This window comes from Eptesicus fuscus, chromosome 4 (genome assembly GCF_027574615.1).
Source record: "Eptesicus fuscus isolate TK198812 chromosome 4, DD_ASM_mEF_20220401, whole genome shotgun sequence".
Taxonomy (NCBI): Eukaryota; Metazoa; Chordata; class Mammalia; order Chiroptera; family Vespertilionidae; genus Eptesicus; species Eptesicus fuscus.
In genome coordinates, this window is record NC_072476.1 from 17,692,949 (window position 1) to 17,711,305 (window position 18,357).

At 48.3% G+C, this 18,357-nt stretch overlaps 1 protein-coding gene across 1 annotated transcript in view; it reads right to left on the minus strand.

The window, feature by feature from the left end:
* USP7 (ubiquitin specific peptidase 7) overlaps nt 1-17,872 on the minus strand; it is a 71,111-nt gene extending 53,239 nt beyond the window's left edge. The window contains exon 1 of the mRNA XM_008141597.3: nt 17,736-17,872. Coding sequence (XP_008139819.2) covers nt 17,736-17,814 — 79 coding nt within the window. The 5' untranslated portion in view covers nt 17,815-17,872. The remainder of the gene's footprint in view (nt 1-17,735) is intronic.
* Between the last annotated feature and the right edge of the window lie 485 nt (nt 17,873-18,357).

Genomic DNA, 18,357 nt, shown 5'->3' on the forward strand with positions numbered 1-18,357 from the left:
GGATGAAAGTAAATGACTGGATATAGAGTTCAAAACCATGGTTATGCCAAAACTGATTTGGCTCAGTAGATAGAGCGTCGGCCTGCGGACTCAAGGGTCCTGGGTTCAATTCTGGTCAGGGGCATGTACCTTGGTTGTGGGCACATCCTCAGTGGGGGGTGTGCAAGAGGCAGCTGATTGATGTTTCTCTCTCATCAATGTTTCTAACTATCCCTCTCTCTTCCTCTCTGTAAAAAATCAATAAAATGTACTTTTAAAAAAACCACGGTTATAAGGTTTTTTCAAGAATTTCCTAGAAAAGGCCGATAAATTTAGCCAGACCCTCGAGGATATCAACAAGGACCAACTAGAAATTAAGCATACACTGACTGAAATAAAAAATATTAAACAGAGATATAACAGCAGACTAGCGGATCGCAAGAATCAAGTCAAAGATTTGAAATACAAAGAAGCAAAAAACACTCAACCAGAAAAGCAAAAAGAATCCAAAAATATGAAGATGGTGTAAGGAGCCTCTGGGACAACTTCAAGCATACCAACATCAGAATTATGGGGGTGCCAGAAGAAGAGAGAGAGCAAGATACTGAAAACCTATTTGAAGAAATAATGACCGAAAACTTCCCCCACCTGTTGAAAGAAATAGACTTACAAGTCCAGGAAGCACACAGAACCCCAAACAAAAGGAATCCAAAGAGACCACACCAAGACACATCATAATTAAAATGCCAAGAGCAAAAGACAAAGAGAGAATATTAAAAGCAGCAAGAGAAAAACAGTTAGTTACCTACAAGGAAGCACCCATACGACTGTCAGCTGATTTCTCAACAGAAACTATGCAGGCCAGACAGGAGTGGCAAGAAATATTCAAAGTGATGAATAACAAGAACCTACAACCAAGATTACTCTACCCAGCAAAGCTATCATTCAGAATTGAAGGGCAGATAAAGAGCTTCACAGATAAGAAAAAGCTAAAGGAGTTCATCACCACCAAACCAGTATTATATGAAATGCTGAAAGGTATTCTTTAAGAAGAGGAAGAAGAAGAAAAAGGTAAAGATAAAAATTATGAACAACAAATACATATCTATCAACAAGTGAATCTAAAAATCAAGTGAATAAAAAAAATCTGATGAACAGAATAAACTGGTGAATATAATAGAATCAGGGGCATAGAAAGGGAGTGGACTGACAATTCTCGGGGGGAAAGGGGTGTGGGGGGTGCGGGAAGAGACTAGACAAAATCGTACACCTACGGATGAGGACAGTGGAGGGAGGGAAGTAAGGGTAGAGGATGGGGTGGGAACTGGGTGGAGGGAAACTATGGTGGGAAAAGGAGGAACAATTGTAATAATCTGAACAATAAAGACTTATTAAATTTAAAAAAATAAAAAATGGCTGCGGCCACGGAGCGAGCAGGAGGCTCAGCTCCGCTCAAGGCTACGAAGTTTCAATTATAGAAGATAAATAAATCCCAGATACCAGGGCCTCTGCTTGGGTCGACGGGGGCATGGCCAGCTTGCAAACCATCACAGGACCCTCGCCCAGGCCACCCCACACCCCAAGGGAACCCCCACCTGATCTGGGACACCCTTCAGGGTAAACCAGCTGGCCTCCACCCGTGCACCAGGCCTCCATCCTATCTAATAAAAGAGTAATATGCAAGTTGACCATCACTCCAACACACAAGATGGCTGCCCCCATGTGGTCAAAGATGGCTGCCCCCATGTGGACACAAGATGGCCACCACAATATGGGCAGCAGGGGAGGAGAGTTGGGAGGGACCAGGCCTGCAAGGGAGGGCGATTGGGAGCAATCAAGCCTGCAGGGGAGGGCAGTTAGCGGTGACCAGGCTGGCAGAGGAGGGAAGGTGGAGGCGAACGGGCCTGCAGGGAAGGGCAGTTGGGGGGGTGGGGGTGGGGGGGGACCCAGGCCTGCAGGGGAGGGCAGTTAGGGGTGACTAGGCCTACAGGGTAGGGCAGTTAGGCATGACCAGGCCTGCAGGGGAGGGAAGTTAGGGGCAGTCAGGCTGGGAGGGGAGCAGTTAGGGGGTGATCAGGCTGGCAGGCAGAAGCGGTTAGGGGCAATCAGGAAGGCAGGCAGGCGAGCAGTTGGGAGCCAGCAGTCCCGGATTGTGAGAGGGATGTCTTACCGGAATCGGGCCTAAACGGGCAGTCGGACATCCCCTGAGGGGTCCCAGATTGGAGAGGGTGCAGGTTGGGCTTAAGGACACACACACCCCTGCGTGAATTTCGTGCACCGGGCCTCTAGTTTTGCAATAAAGGAATGAAACACTGATGGGGGTGGGGGAAGACAGGCAGTGACCGAAGGACTACAAGATTTCTTTCTGGGGTAATGAAAAGGTTCCAATTTTTATTGTGTTAATAGACAACTGTGAACATACTAAAACCCACTGAATTATACAGTTTAAATGGGTGAATTATGATGTATGTGAATTATATCTCAATAAAAGTTGCTATTTTTTAAATCTTACAGATTATTAACATTTTATCAGAAAGACACAGGATGGCAGATGCAAACCTAACCCTTTTTAACTAGTACTGAAGTGGGTAAAATTAAGGTTAATTGGCATTTAACACTGTGACATGTTCCAGTCTGACAGAATCTAAAATATAAAAACACAATGCATTTGATTATTTGGTACTAAGGACCAACTACTGTTCAGGGGTAGAAAATGACCTTGACTCAAATACCTGCACTTCTGACCTAGATCCAAGATGGGGGAAGAGTAAAGCAAAGGAATACAACCCGATGTGTTAATGACAACGTAATAGATATGCCCAGGAAACACAACGGAAGATGCCTCTATTTTCATCTACCCAGAAGTCTTGCCTCTGGCAGTCTTACCTCAAATTCCCCTGAACTCAAATCATAACCATCCCTTACAATCCATTGCAAGTACCATTTCACCAAACCTTCCAGCTTCTCCACAACCTATCATGATCTCTCTTCTCAACTTCCAAAACCCTACCTCTTCACCCCTCCTGGCATTTATCCCTTTCTCTCCTGCATTAATTATGTATGCACATGACCCATCTATATATAACCTGCTGACTTCCCTTCAGCAAAGACATCTCTGATCATTTCTACATCTTTGAACCACACCCACGCCAGAGCCTGAAGGAGTGATTCAGTGATTGCCAGATTGCCAGCAAGTATGCAATATGCTGAGCCCGTTTGGGGAACCTTCTGCCTAGCTGGTTTTCCACTCTTCTAACCAAGGCAAACGCCCGCCTGAAGAGCAAAGCTGAACCAAGTTCACAGGCTGGTCTAGAGCAGCACTGGCAACACAACTCTGCGACCATGTAGATGCTCTAGAGCTGTGCTGTCCTATCTAGAAGCCTCGAGTCACATGTGGCTACTAAGCCCCTGAAGTATGGCTAGTGAGGCTGAGGAACTGCTAATTTTCCTTAATGTTCATTAAAATAAACCTAATCATCCAGGTCCAGAAATCACTTCATCCCTCAGAGCCTGGATTTCTTCGCCTGTAGAGTTGGAGGCATAATAAACACTTTCTGCCCTAATACAAAAATCATACAACCAAGTGCCCTCTGATATCGACAGACCCAAAATGAAAACAGTATTTTAAGAAACATAAAGGGCTTCTTAAAAAAAAAAAAAAATGATAGGACTGAACTTCATCGAAAGAGACATTAGATGTTAATACAGGCAATAACAGAAAGCATTTAGATTTGCTGTCATTAATTCTCCCTCTCCTCATATTCTCCATTCCCAAGGTAATCAATAACAAACTTTAGAATAATCCTCAAGACATAAATCCGAAGGGACCACAATCCCAGTGAACTGTGAGTGCTAAAGGAGGCTACAACCACCTGTCACTAACTTGCATTGCTAAGACACAGAAGCTGTGCAGCTGGCTGCCATGTGTCTTGAAGCTGAACTAGTCACCTCAAAAACCATATGCAATTCTGTTCCCCACGATGAGGTCCAAGGATTGCCTCACTTATTTGCATCCTCTCCAAACATTTCCAAAATCAATTTCTTTGAAGGTCTCAACTTTGCCAACCCACTGCTCAACACATTGGCAATTATCATTTGGTGCTGTCATTCATTCTGCGGACATTTTCACTTCTGGCCCAGTTCCTTGAGGCCTCTTCGTATCTTTTCTCTGCAGAAACTCACTCAGATAATTGATAGCCAATAAATATCCTAAATCTATCTGCATAACTGAAATCACCCATCTGATGCAATGTCCAGTCCAAAAAAGGTATGATTTCCGAAGAAATTACAGAAACTTAAGACCCCGCTGCTGACACACTTCGAGAGAGATGGGTCCTACACTGCATTCTGAGAACAGAAGGGACATTCAGAAAAACTAAGAGCAAAAGGCCACATTTATTTAAGCTTTCTTCAATCAGTGACTTAACAGCCAAAGGCTGACATCAAACCAAGTGAGGCTTTCTGTATATTTAAAACTGTTTTTCTACTGCAATCACTTTACACACTAAACATGCTTCTCAAAGTTACCTATGAAGATGGATATCCTGTTTTAAAATTCCATCAGGAAAAGCCCCAAAGGAAAACGTTAAAAATATGCCACAAAAGCAATATCACACAGCTAGCTGGAGGTTAGTGAGGCAAGGAGACTAGCCTCTGAAGTCACCTCATTCCTTTCAACCTCTACCCAGGTAAGTCAGCCCGGAGCTCTGTGCCTCTGACCCAGTGTCCTTTCCACCTTCTGAAAGCCGCCGTCCTAAGGAAGAAACTAGGCGATTTAGAAGAGAGAAGGAAAGCGCAGCTGGTCAGGGCTTCAAAACAGACGGTGGCCCAGGGAGAGGGGAGAGCCAGGTTCGTGCCATCTGTGTGGGCCTGCTCATCTGTAATGCTGCTCTGGGGACAGGACCTCAGTAGAGGTCTGCATCTTGAATTAAGGTGCCTCACCAGCTAACCCTGTAAGTCCACAGAATTGGGTGCTCTGAAATGTAGCATACTTGTGACCTGAGCACCAGCTGACAAGACTTGGGCCTTCTCCAGATACCCAGAACCCCAGCTGATTTGCTTTAGAGACGATTCACTTCAACTCAGGATCATGTTACTGAATACCTGATTCAGTTACTGCAATTCTCAAAGGAGGGAGGAGTCATCTACCTTTAAAAACTCAAACTATTTTGTTCTGTGTCTTCTGCCACCCTATTCCACTTGCTGAACTGTAGGGGTGTGTAGGGGTGGCCCCAGTAGATTTTGGCAGTAGCTACTTTATTTTTTTTTCCTCTCTAAAAATATACCTTTATTGATATCAGAGAGGAAGGAAAAGTAAGATAGAAACATGAATGATGAAGAGAGAATCACTGATTAGCTGCCTCCTATTGGGGATCAAGCTAGCAACCCAGGCAGTGCCCTGGCCGGGAACTGAACCATGACCTCCTGGTTCATAGGTCAACACTCAACCACTTAGCCACACCACCCAGGCATGAGCTACTTTCTATATTCAAAGCATGTGGTGAACCACACAAAAACGTTCAGACTAGGAAGCCCAACTACAGTATACCAGTACGGAGTGGTGAGGGAAGAAACATAGGAGAAGGCAGCAATTGACTGCCCTGGCTAATGTCATCCTGTGCACCAAAGGGTCGCAGGTTTGATTCTGGGTTGGGGCACACAGTCAGGTTGAGGATTCCATCCCATCGGGACGCACGCGTACAGGAGGCGACCGATGGGTGTTTCTTTCTTACAGAGATGTTTCTCCCTCCCTCTCCTTCCCTCCCTCTTTATGATCAGTAAAACGCAAATGTGTGAAGCCAAAATGTGTGGGTTCTCATCCCATCACTGCCCCTGAGAAAAGTAACTTGATCAATGCCTTCTTCTGTTCTGCTACAAAACAGGGATGCTGCTGCATCTATTTCAGTGTTGTAGTAAGGAGCTAAGGAGTTAGTACAGGTACAGCCCACATCACATGTCCTGGCAGTGTGAGGGTTAGTTCCCTCGTAGTCATCAAGCCTCTCTGCAGTCTCTAAAGTTCAAGGCCAGCTACATTTATTGGACACCCACCTGCTGCTTCTTTCCCACCTCCTTAGCTCCTGTATTAATTTCCAATTGCTGCTGGAACCAATTACCACAACTTTGTAGCTTAAACAACACACACTTATTCTTTTATAGTTCTAGAGGTCAGAAGTCTGGAAATGAGGCTCACTGGGCTAAATTTGAGGGGTCCGAAAGGCACGACCCTTTTGGAGGTTCAAGGGGAAAATCTGTTTCCTTGCCTTTTCCAGCTTCTGGAGACATTCTGTAGCTACATTCTGTAGCTCCCCTTCCATCTTCAAAGCCAGCAATGGCCTTCTCATACCACACCACTCTGACCTCCCTCTTTCAGGTGTAAGGACTTCTGATGATAGTGGGCCCACCTGGATAATGCTGAATAATCTCCCCTTAACTTAATCACACCTCTAGTCAGAGCAGCAACCTTTCGGACCACCGGTTGGCGACCGCTGAGTCAGAGACTTGAAGGTCCCTATCCCATCCTGTTATTCTTTACCTCCAGCCTCTGACCAATCCAGCCCTTCCCTCTTTTCAAACTCAGCTGTGAACCCTTCACGCACCCATTCCTTCCCCAAAGCAGGCCAGCCCTGTGGCACAGCCACCTCCTCTGCACCATTCCACAAAAGCCCTCCCCTGAGGTCGCCCCTGCACGTTTAACAGGTGTCTTTATCAAGGCCGGGCCAGTCAAGAGGGCTTTCACAAGTGTGTTTGATAAACGAAAGCCCTGCAACAGGCTCTGAGCACCACAGAAAGTCAGCTCTGCTGCCACGAGGGTGCAAAGAGTCAGGAGCGAACCACGATCCCTGGTCCACATGAAAACCAGAAAGCAAAAGGGGTGGGGCTAAAAACAAGATGCTCTGCGTGCCCCTCTGTGGACCTGTCAAAATGAACAAGCATAGACACTTTTTAGCAATCTTTCCTGCAATATCCAAGCATAGGCCCGTTGGGGTTAGTTGGAGTGTTGTCGAACTTGTGTGGCACATGTCACATAGGATCACATTACAGCCTGACAGACTTTAGGGTTAGTTTAACTGCAACCCAAAAGTAGATACAACCCAGAATCCATTTCTTTCAATGGAAGATAATTTAACTTTTTACAAAATACGTGTTTTTATTGGAGAGGGGGGAGGAAGAAAGATAGAAAAATAGAAACGTCATTGGCTGCCTCCTGCATGCTCCCTACCTGGAGATTGAGCCAGCATTTGCCCTGACCAGTAATTGAACCAGTGATCTCGATTCATGGGTCAATGCTCAACCACTGAACCACACCAGCTAACTTTAAGTTGGTAAGCTACAGTCGAAGCTGTCTACAGATAAACTTTGGAAAATCTCTTTAAGATCTTTCCCATTCTCATTGCTACCTCTGCAGCACTGGGTACATACGATTCACCCAACTATCAGTAAAACAAAGAAGCGGTGGGAATGAATATCCTCCTCTCTGAGAAGCAAGGATGTTGTCCATCCAAGCAGGAAGCAAGATTGTTACTTCAAAAACTATTTGTGTAACCCGCATTCTTCAAAGTGTTCATGTAGGCTTCTAATATAGGGAATTGTGATAGTGTTTCTTTATATTAATGGCTTATACACATACTTTCAACAAAGTATGTTCAACAAACACGTACAGTTTATGCAATACTTTCCTTTCTTCCTGTTTGTTCTACGTATAACTGTTGAAATGAAAACTTTACCTTTGTTGAGTTTTAATAATAAATTGGGGCTTGCATTCTGTATGTCTATTTTATTTTACTTAAGTAATTTGTTTGCATTGAATTTCTACAAAACACAACTTAGAAATTGTCCACAATGAAGTGGCAGTTAAAGGAAAAAACCTGGTTCTGCACCACACGTAACTGGAGAAGCCAAGCTCTAAATAACGGGTTTGCCCAAGAACTACTTATCCATAAGTTTCCACTGCTTTTACTCTTTTTAATGTTACTTTTCCAGGACACACTGGAACACTTTCCATCATTCAGTGCCATGCTAATGCTACCGGAACACCTTCAAGCCAAGGAGCCAACCACACCAGCGCTGGCCATAACATATTCTTCACTGCGGGACAGGTTCATTTGCACTGTCCACCAACGTGTATAATTACTGAACACATAAAATGCAATTAATCACTTGAGGAATGAGATTTTAAATTTTATTTTAATTTAAAATCACTGTCATGTGGCTGGTGACTACCACGCTGCAGAGTACAATAAACCCTTAAGAGTCTTCTCACATATGTATCTCCTCATGCCCCCATATGAAAACAAGTGGCTTTCTGGACAAAGATTGGTCTAAAGTAGGAACACAACCTCAGTTTGTTCCCACCAGTAGCAGGAGACATGGAGTGCTTCAGAGAAATGAGGACTTCTTCGGGCTAGGGAAGACACACCACACCATACCACACCAACCAGGAGAAGCAGCCACAGGCCACCACTGCTCCCAGGCTTGACAGAGAGGGAGAGCCCAGAGGCTGGAGCTCACAGAAAGCCACAGCAACCCTCACTCCACCAGCTACTTCTGAGGGCATTCTGCAAGTCAGCCCCTTTCTGTCCACCCTCTAAGTCCTCACAAGCTCAAGACATAAGACGAAAAGGCTGAGATTCTTGGGGAGAATGCCAACAAGTATGGTTATAAAAAAAACTAGAGGACCGGTGCACAAAATTCGTGCACGTGGGGGGGGGGGGTCCCTCATCCTGGCCTATGCCCTCTCGAAGTCCGGGAGCCCTGGGGGGATGTCCGATTGATGGCTTAGTGGGCCTAAGCCATCAGTCTGACATCCTTAGCATTGCCACGGAGGCAGGAGAGGCTCCAACCACTGCCACTGTGCTCGCCAGCCGTGAGCCCGGCTTCTGGCTGAGCAGCGCTCCCCCTGTGGGAGCACACTGACCACCAGGGGGCAGCTCCTGCATTGAGTGTCTGCCCCTGGTGGTCAATGCGCATCCTAGTGACTGGTCATTCCACCATTTGGTCATTTGCATATTAGCCTTTTATTATATAGGATACGCTGTAGATGAGGCCCCCTAGAACCATAAGAAATGCAAAAAATTCAGTTAACTCATTCTCAAATTGCCCCCACTTAAAATCAAATTGCCCCCCCTGTGGGGCATGTACTGCACCTTGGGAACGACTGGGCTTGACACTTTTCCTCTCTGAGCTTCATTTCTGAATACATACACATATACCATGGGAATTGTCATCTCTTCTCCGCCTACCTCACTGGGTTGTCATGAGGAGGTTCTGAGCTAATGAACCTAGAAGTGTTTCATCAAGTAAGTAATGTCTAAATGGGAAGGGGTTATTTTTAAGCCCACAGGTACCCTCGCAGGTAGCAGCTGCTGATGAGGGGAGGAGGGCATGATTGTTTCCTGGGACTGTAGCTATGGAAGCTTTGCAGAGGGTTCTGCAGGCCTCGGAGGGGCGGGCTCTGGCCAGCAGCCCTGTAGCAGTGGTCGTCCCTGGAGGTGCTGGCGGGGTGCGAGGCCAAAAGGGTAGTAACTGTTAAACCTTCCCGCTTGGCGCCATTCTTTAAGTTGTACGTGGCTCTTTCTCAGCTGTACCTGCTCAGGGCGGGGCTCCAATCTCCTGGAGCGGGGTGGGGACCGTGCCAGGGCAGAGCCAGGTGGGCTAGGAGGGCGGGTTTAGCCGCGCCCCCAGTGAGGTTCAGCGTGCTTCTGCTGTGGAGATGGCGCTGCTGCTGTGGGGGGGGGGGGGGGGGGGATGGGTCTGACCCTGGGGGGCCACTCAGGCCTGCCTCCACCCAGGTCTGGCGTTGTAGGGAGGAGAGGCGTGCGGCTCCAGTGGAGGGGTCCGGGCAGCAGTGGGCCATGTGCCATGGGCCCCGGGTGGCTCGGGGGAGCTGACTGATGGTCGTTGGCACGCTACTGTTGTGGGCGCCCCTGGTGGGGGTGGCGGGGCGAGAGATGGGAAGTCGGAGGTGTGGGCTGCAGCTACCCCCGAGGCTGGGTCTTCTCCCTGTCCGTCAGCCTCCCCGTTCCCCCGTGGTGAGGGGGCTGGGGTAGGGTGTCCGTGCAGGGGGCTTGGAAGAGCTCCCCATGGCCGCTTCCTCTTCTTTACAGTCCGGGCTCCTGTCAGGCACTCTCTTCAGACTCCCGGAATTTGGCTCCAGCCGCCCACCCCCTGCTGCTCGCACAGCCTCCTGCTGGTCTGTAAATATGCAAATTGGTCATTACTGGGACACCATAATGGACAATTAGCATATTACCTCTTCATATGTATAGATGATCTGGGATATGGGATGTTTCTAACAACTTCAGAGTTTATTTGATTGAATAATTTCTCCTCCAAGCTTATATAAACTACTAACTGTAAGAAGCAAGCACTTCAAAATTACCTACCCTACATTTTAAAAGGAGCTGAACTATGTAAACATGTTAAAGAGTGTTAACATGTGCTTGTTTTCTTTTTAAATATATTTTTATTGATTTTCCACAGAGAGGAAGGAAGAGAGATAGAGAGTTAGAAACATGGATGAGAGGGAAACATCAATCAGCTGCCTCCTGCACACCCCCTACTGGGAATGTGCCCGAAACCAAGGTACATGCCCTTGACCAGAATCGAACCTGGGACCTTTCAGTCTGCAGGCTGACGCTCTATTCACTGAGCCAAACCGGTTTAGGCTGTTTTTTTTTTTGTTTTTTTTTAATTCATTTCTTTTTAAGGTAGGGAGAAGAAAGAGAGAGAGAAAGAAACATCAACTTGCTGTTCCACTCATCCATGCACTCACTCACTGGTTGATTCCTGTATGTGCCCAGACTGAGTATCAATCCTACAACCCTGGCGGTCAGGACGAAGCTTCAATAAACTGCGCTACCGGGCCAGGATAGCACATGCTTCCAGCAAATGCAGGAAACATCTGAGATCTTGCTTCCTGGCACTGTCATCAATTTGGTTCAAATAAACTCTTAGAAAAATTAAAGAAAAATAAAACAGCAAGTGCACAGGGTCAATTAAGAGCCTTGAAATAATTCATTCTCTGAAGTCATATTGATGAAATGTATTTACAACTCTAGGTAAATGGCCCATATGCCTTTTTACAAGGGGCTTTTTTGTAAGGGGCCATAGAGTGGCAGGGTCTGCTCAGCTGCCACATTAGAGCAATGCCACATGGTTTCCTTTGGAAATACTCCTCTCAACTTTCTGAAAACCCCAGGAGTAGGGTGGCAAGAGGGACAGCCAAGAGAAGTGAGATTACCACCCAGACTCCTGTGGCTACACCCTGGGTGTGAGCTTGCTCTGCAATACAGGTCAGCCTAACAAACGCATACTACAACCCGTTTCCAAACCAGAGGCCAGTTGAACAACTTATTGTGATACCTAGACCTTCCCCTGGTCGATATTCTGGAGGCTGGTACATAACACAGGACACTGCCTTCCCAGCATTAGGATGTCAAAAAACTAATTTAGTCACTGGCACGAAATCAAAACCGAGGGAGGACCTGGGTTTCGAATATTCTATGCCAGGCAGGAAAATCCAGTAGAACTGTTGTGGTCACACAGGAGGTCTCCTTCTCCACAGCTTTATCGTCTCAGTGACCCAAAAAGAAAAAGGACCTACCACCTAGAGACTCAGACAATATTCACTCATATTTCAAACATTCAGTAAGATAAAGCTGTCAATCAGTAACTTGGGCTCCTTGAAAGGATATGTGGGCATCTCTGTGAATATTAACAGCTATGAACTCACAAGAGTGGTCCCCACACCTCAACGGTTGACCAAGAGCTAAACTTGCTACAATGTGGCATTTGCACAGGGCCCAGCCCGTACCAGGCAGTAGGCCATCCATCGTTATAACCCCAGTGTGGTCGTCTTCTCCCAGCTTTGTCCACCCAACAACACAGACAGTGACGCTCTTTCTCAGCGTGTGTTCTCCTGAGGCCCCTCTTTCTTGCTAGTCCCACGTTCAATGTGTCATCAAGTTCTGGAAGCATTTGGCTCTTGCCCAGGTTGGTATATTTCCCTGCTTGGGAAACATTCTAATTACCTCCATCCCAACCTCCAAACTTAAATCACCAACCCTCAGAAGCAAGCCTGCTTCTCTTCAAGAAAATTTCAACACATCTGACTTCTCATTAGCCAAGGCATGTGTTAACCCACTAGAAAAATGGCATAACTAACTTTCTGGACTATACATGGCACTTAAAATCCTGCTTCCTCCAACTTTCTGAAGTTCAAATTAGTTCAGAACAAGAAGCTTATAAAGCAGGTGACATTGAACACTGAACTCTGCCACAATACATGTCAAGAAATACCTTGTTACAACTGTTGGTCTCCAGATTAAAATTGCATTGCTTTGGAAATTGAGAACCAGGCTACCTACTGCTCATCCAAAAACCAGAAACAGCAATAAAAACAAATTTGAAAATATTCAAAAGAACCCTGCAGTAATTTATGAAGATCTCTATCAATGTCCTTATCTGGAAAACAAGCTTTCTTTCCAAAACCATAAAAAATGTCATTTGAAGCAAGTTTCGTTAAAAGCGACAAAACTGAATTTGCAGCTAATAGAACAATATTGGTTTATGGCTTCTGCACTCTTTCACAGGCCATCTTGCCAGCCAGTCAGGCAGCCAGCCATCTCCTGTACTACTTACTACCTTTAGTCTTAGAATTGCTGTTTTCTGAAGAAATGTCTTCCACAGTACATTTACAGAAAAGGAACATAAGATGGTCACTTCAGCACAAATAGTCCAACAGTGAGAAAGAGGAGTACACAAGCGGCCACCTCACATCTAGCACATGGGGCAGAAGGTTGGCAAAGACAGTGGCTGAGGAGACCAGAAAGGTTTAGGAGAAAGGTGGCATCTGAATGGGTTTTGAACCTCCTTCCTGGGGTATCTGCCCTGTGCATTCCAGAAAGAGAAGCTGTCACATCACCATCTACGCTACTGTGGAGTCCAGAACCTGGAGCTGTACTCCATGCAACACAAAAATGTGTGCCTGCTGGGAGCCCGAAGCACAGAGCAGGCTGAGGCCATCCTGAGGACTCTGATGGCCTAGACTGTGTTGTGTGACTTACCCTCTACAGGGAAGGCAGCACACTGAGTCTTTTTAAAAGCAGGACAGTGAAAGAATGAATGAATGAATGAATGAATGAATAAATTAAAATAAAATAAAATCAGGACCGTGACAGGGCCGGGCAGTCCTGTGGGCAGTCCATTTTCACAGCTGTGTGGGACTCAGGAAGCCAAGACCAGTAAGAAGGCTATTGCAAAGTCCCGGCATGAGGCAACAGGGACCTTGCTTTAGGGTGGCAGCTGGAAAACCAAGAGAGCTTGGTGACAGGATATGGGTATCCAGAGAGAGTTCAAGGCCGACTCCCAAAGTCTGGAGCCTTGGTGACCTGGCTTCCCTGCTACAACCTGATGTTCAAGCTCCCATTAGATGATCTAACACTAGTGCAAGAACAAGAACGTCCTTATCAGAGAAGGCTATGGAGCTGACCAAACTGCAGTACCAGTGTCACAACAAACATCCACTCCTCATCTCTATTACCCAGTTAATTTTGTAAACATATTTTTATTGATTTCAGAGAGGAAGGGAGAGGGAGAGAGAGAGATCAATGATAACAGAATCATTGATCAGCGGCCTCCTGAATGTCCCACTCGGGATCGAGTCCGCAACCCGGGCATGTGCCCTGACTGGCAATCAAACTGTGACCTCTGGTTCATAGGTCCATGCTCAACCACTGAGCCATGCTGGCTGGGCTACCCACTTAATCTTTCTTAAAACATTTATACCATTGGCCTTAAATACCTATTTAGGTACCTCAAGTCCCAAATTTCATAAACCGTGTTGCTTAGATTGAAGCTGGTTATGTTTTCTTCCTGATCCACATTAGGATGTAATTACCCTAGGACAGTGGTCGGCAAACTGCGGCTCTGTTGACTAAGGAGTTTGCCGACCACTGTCATATACTACCCTTTCCCTCTTTGCACACAATATGCCACAATTGCCTAATCCTCACAGCTTCCAACTGCACGGTAACATTTAGTCTAGCAGTGCTCGGCAAACTCATTAGTTAACAGAGCCGCAGTTTGCCGACTACTGCCCTAGGACATTTTTGCATACCTCCAAAAACCAACTCATGCTGCCTGGATTTGGTAAACTTTATCCCTCCTCAGGTGCGAAGGTTCAACCAGCACAGCATTACCACTGACTGCACATCACCTGCGCTCCCAACTCTGCACCTGGCACTTGACCTGTGCTTTGTGTTTTCTCCCTCACAATCTTGCAAAACGGAATTGACCTCCTTTTCAAGGACAAAGAAACTGAGGCACCAAGAGCTTAAGCAATGTATATGAGGCCAAACAGTGAAATGGCAAAGTCTACATTCAAACTCGGGTTCAGCCTTAAACCTGTACTCTGAGGTCACCCCACAGCCCCACCATGAGTTTTCAGTGGCTTCTTCCCACAACACCGATTCAAAAAACAAATAAATGGAGGAGGAAAAGTACATACTTTCTTCCCATATTTGCTGTATCACTTTTTTGTTTACAGATAATCAAAATCAGCACCTTTAAAGAATAAGGCTGATGCCTCTGACAGTAACTTCCAATATGTTCAAAAATGGACAGGCTCACATCAGATTGTTCCTAGGTTCAGCCTAATTTCATTTCTTCCATATTTCTTTTCAGTTCTCCGAATTGATGTTTACTTTGTAGCTTTGCATAGTTTATTATTTTTACCATACCAAGCTAACGTGAGGAGAAAATCAATATTCTTATTATTTGATTTGTCTTGTTACAATGCTATTTGAAAAGGAAACCTTTTAGATATAATAAAATGCACTAATTTGGTTTATCTGGGTGCATGTGTTCAACATAACTCACTTTCTACTCCCAAACCTACTTCAGCAGAAAAGTTAACTTGAAACTCCATCTACCCACACAAGTTTGAAAGAAAAAAACCCACCGCTGTTGTGCCCACCCCCACCCAAACAAAAAAAAAACATGGAAGGCAGTAGTCAATTCTTTTCAGAAACTGCAGGTGACTGACTCATTGATTTGCTTGAAGCTTGGTGTCCCTAATAGCAGTGGTCTGAGTGCTGCACACAAGTCAAACCAAACTCTGTCCCCTCAGAGATGACACTCTGAAACAGGCTGCTCACCCGGACAGAAGAAACACACCAGGGAACAAACACGGGGATATTTACATTTGAGCTAGCCAGGCTATGCAGCAGAAGCAAGGCCTTGGGAAAACTTCCTGTTGACAGGGCATAACACAGACCAGATTATCACCTCCCCAAAGTACTCACAGGGCAGAACCTGTGCAAGTCATTCTTCCAGCCTCAGCCTGCGTTGCCTCTGAGCGAGAGAGTAAACTGCCAAGAACATTCAATCCTGGCCAGATCTAACACACCACCACCACCTCCACAGCTCTATACGCCCCCACCTGTGAGATTGGTTGCTTCAGGAAGCCTGTGGTCCCAACCCCAATGAAATTTCGTGTTCCCCACCTTTCCCCACTCTGCCTTCACCCTTCACAGCTTTCCTAACTGCTCAAAGCAAGGCTTTTTTACATAACTAAGCCAGGGCACTGTTATTCTCCAGCAGATGTGCACGGACTGTGCAGAGTTCAGTCAGGAGCAAATTCAACCCCAATACAGTGGAGCAGGAGGACAGACAGCAAACTGACACTGACCTCTTTATAGGAAAAAACAACCCACCCATCTAGTCTCCCCGTCTAATTTGAAACCACCCGGCCCAGGAGGGGCAGGCAGGATGCTCACTAACAAAGCTTCAAGCTGATCAGACCCCTGAGATTCCAGCTGTTAATTCTATTGGAATTAAGGCAAACAGGTGCAAGTCACTACCACAGCCTGACATATGGAGCCAACCAGACTTGATAGGAACTAAATCCCACCCTGCTGGCTTTTTAATAGGATTCTTTCACTCTTCCCAATCCTAAACTATAATATAAACCTAGCACCACATTTTAAGAAGGGGAAGGCTAAGAAAAGCAGAAATAGACTGCTTAATACACAGGCAGCTTTTTAAACCACACACCTGTGGGTGCTCCAAGGGTGTCAATCACAAGCCTGACAAAGAAAAGGTACCTTCTGGGTGATGAATCTGGGACAGAGGCCCACTCAAGAGAAACAAGTTTCTTACATTTCCCCCAAAGAGCACAGTTCTGTACCAGAAAGAGACTTCAGTGATGTCCATGTTTATTAATTGTCACCAGCACTCAATAACATTTGTCAACAGGTAAGGCAACGTAGGTGGAAAATCTATGCACTAGCCCTGATTGGGTCCTGACGGGGTAATATCCGAAAAACAACATGAAAAGCACCCTTTTTGCTAGGTAGCATCAAAGGAATAGACAAAATTCTCTCAGCAACGTATTCCTTCACTAGCGGCTAGAATCACACTCTGCAAAGTGACTGCTTGCTGGGGCCAATGAAATAAGCCAGTCCTTGAGGGGACTCCACTCTCCTGGCCCCCATGCCGGCTACTGTAAGTACCACTGGAGGCATCTCCACCACTCGGCCTTTTGCAATCTGGCAGGCCAGTTTTTCAGTCAACACCCAATATAGGGGCAGCAAGTTCTTCACAGGGGGAATACCAGTCATGGTAAGTACTTCCACCAACCAGTGCACAGCACCCCACACGTGTAGCCAGTGCATATGAGAAATGCTTCTTCTCTCAAGCTTCCTTAGGGCCTCCATTCATTTATGCAACTCAGAATCTCTTGCTAAAAGCAAATGAGAACAAAACATGCAATGCCCGGTTCCTGCCAGGCTGACTCCTCCAGGTGTATGGGAAACTATCTTTTGATGAAGACAACTTGGACTTATACCCTCTTAAGTACGTGGATGTATCCAGGTAGTATATGCCGGCCCCACCACGAGAAATGAAAGATGCCTTCCAATGACCAGCTTTGCTTGACTAGGTAAACCAAAGAGCTTTCCCTCCCAGTGGCTTTACAAACCTAACCAAGACCTTGCATCGCAAAGTACAGTTACCTTGGAAAACTGCTGCCAGCCACATGGGCAGAAAATTCAATTACCTTCGGAGTCAGGTTTGATGCGGATGTAGGGTAGCCAAATGTGGCGGGGCACTCGCGGAGTTTCAAACACACACCTGGCCGGATGCTGCCTGCACGGTGCACAGTCGGGGGCCACACTTCCCGAAAAAGCAGGTAACTTAGAAACCAACAGCACCTGGCTCGCCACTCTGAGCCAGTCCAAAGGCTGACAACATCTGCGTTCCTGGCAGGTGTTTCAAAATGAAGCCCGACGCTGGCAAGTGCCGATCTACAGCGATCTGGGAGCCCGTCGCTCAGCCCGTGGGCTCTCCGGGGGAGCGCGCGGGAGGAGCAGGTGCCGGGCCAGCCCCGCGTCCACGGAGATCAGAGTTCCCGAGTTACCGGCCAGAACCGGGCCAGCCCAGCGGGCCCCGGAGACGCCCGACCAAGGGGGCCGGTCCCGGGAGCCCCGCTCCCCTCCCGGGCGGCGGGAGGCCGCCAGCAGCGAGAGAACGCCCGCGTCCCCCGCGCGGCCCGGGCGCCCTAATTTACAAATCGGAGCGCTTTGTGCCCGGAGGCCGCCGGCCGGGCCCGGACAATGAGCGGCCGCATGACGGTGCAGCCGGGCCGGCCCGGCCGCCGCGGGCCTGCTTTAAAGATGGCGAGCCCCCCGCGTGGCTCCCGCGGCTCCCCCCGGCCACAATGGAAGGCGCCCGGCCCCGCCGCCGCCCGCGGGCCTCACCTTCCATCTCCATGTCCTCGGGCTCGCTCAGCTGCTGCTCGCCCGCTTTCTGCTGCTGCTGCTGCTGCTGGTGGTTCATGTCGGCCGCGGCCTGGGCCTCGCCTGCGGCCGGTGGCCCAGGCTGCGGGCCCGGCGGGCGGGGGGCGGCGAGCCGGGGCGGCGGCGGCGGCGGCGGCGGCGGCGGGGCGGCCTCCTCCTCCTCCTCCCGCGCGTCGTCGGCGGCGGCCCCGGGGAGGCCGGCGGCGGGCGGCGGCGGCGGCGGCGGCGGCAGGGAGACGCGCACGTACTTGCTCGCGATTCGCCCAATCTCGGCGCCGAGGCGGGCGGACGGCCGGCGGGCCGGGCCGGGCGGCCTCGTCGCTCGCAGGGGCCGCCGCCGCCGCCGCTGCTGCGGCCGCCGCGGGGCCCGCCTCCCGCCGCCGGGGCCGGGGCTGCGGGGCTGCGGGCCGGCCGGGGGCGGAGGGCGGCCGGGCGGGGGCCGCGGACTCAGCCCCGCCTCGGGCCGGGCGCGGCGGGCGGGAGGCCTGGCCTGCGCGGCGGGCCTGCGGGGCCTGGGCCCAGCGGGAGCGGCGGCGGCGGCGCGGGCGGGCGACGGGCCGGCCGCGCTCGGGGCGCTGCGGCC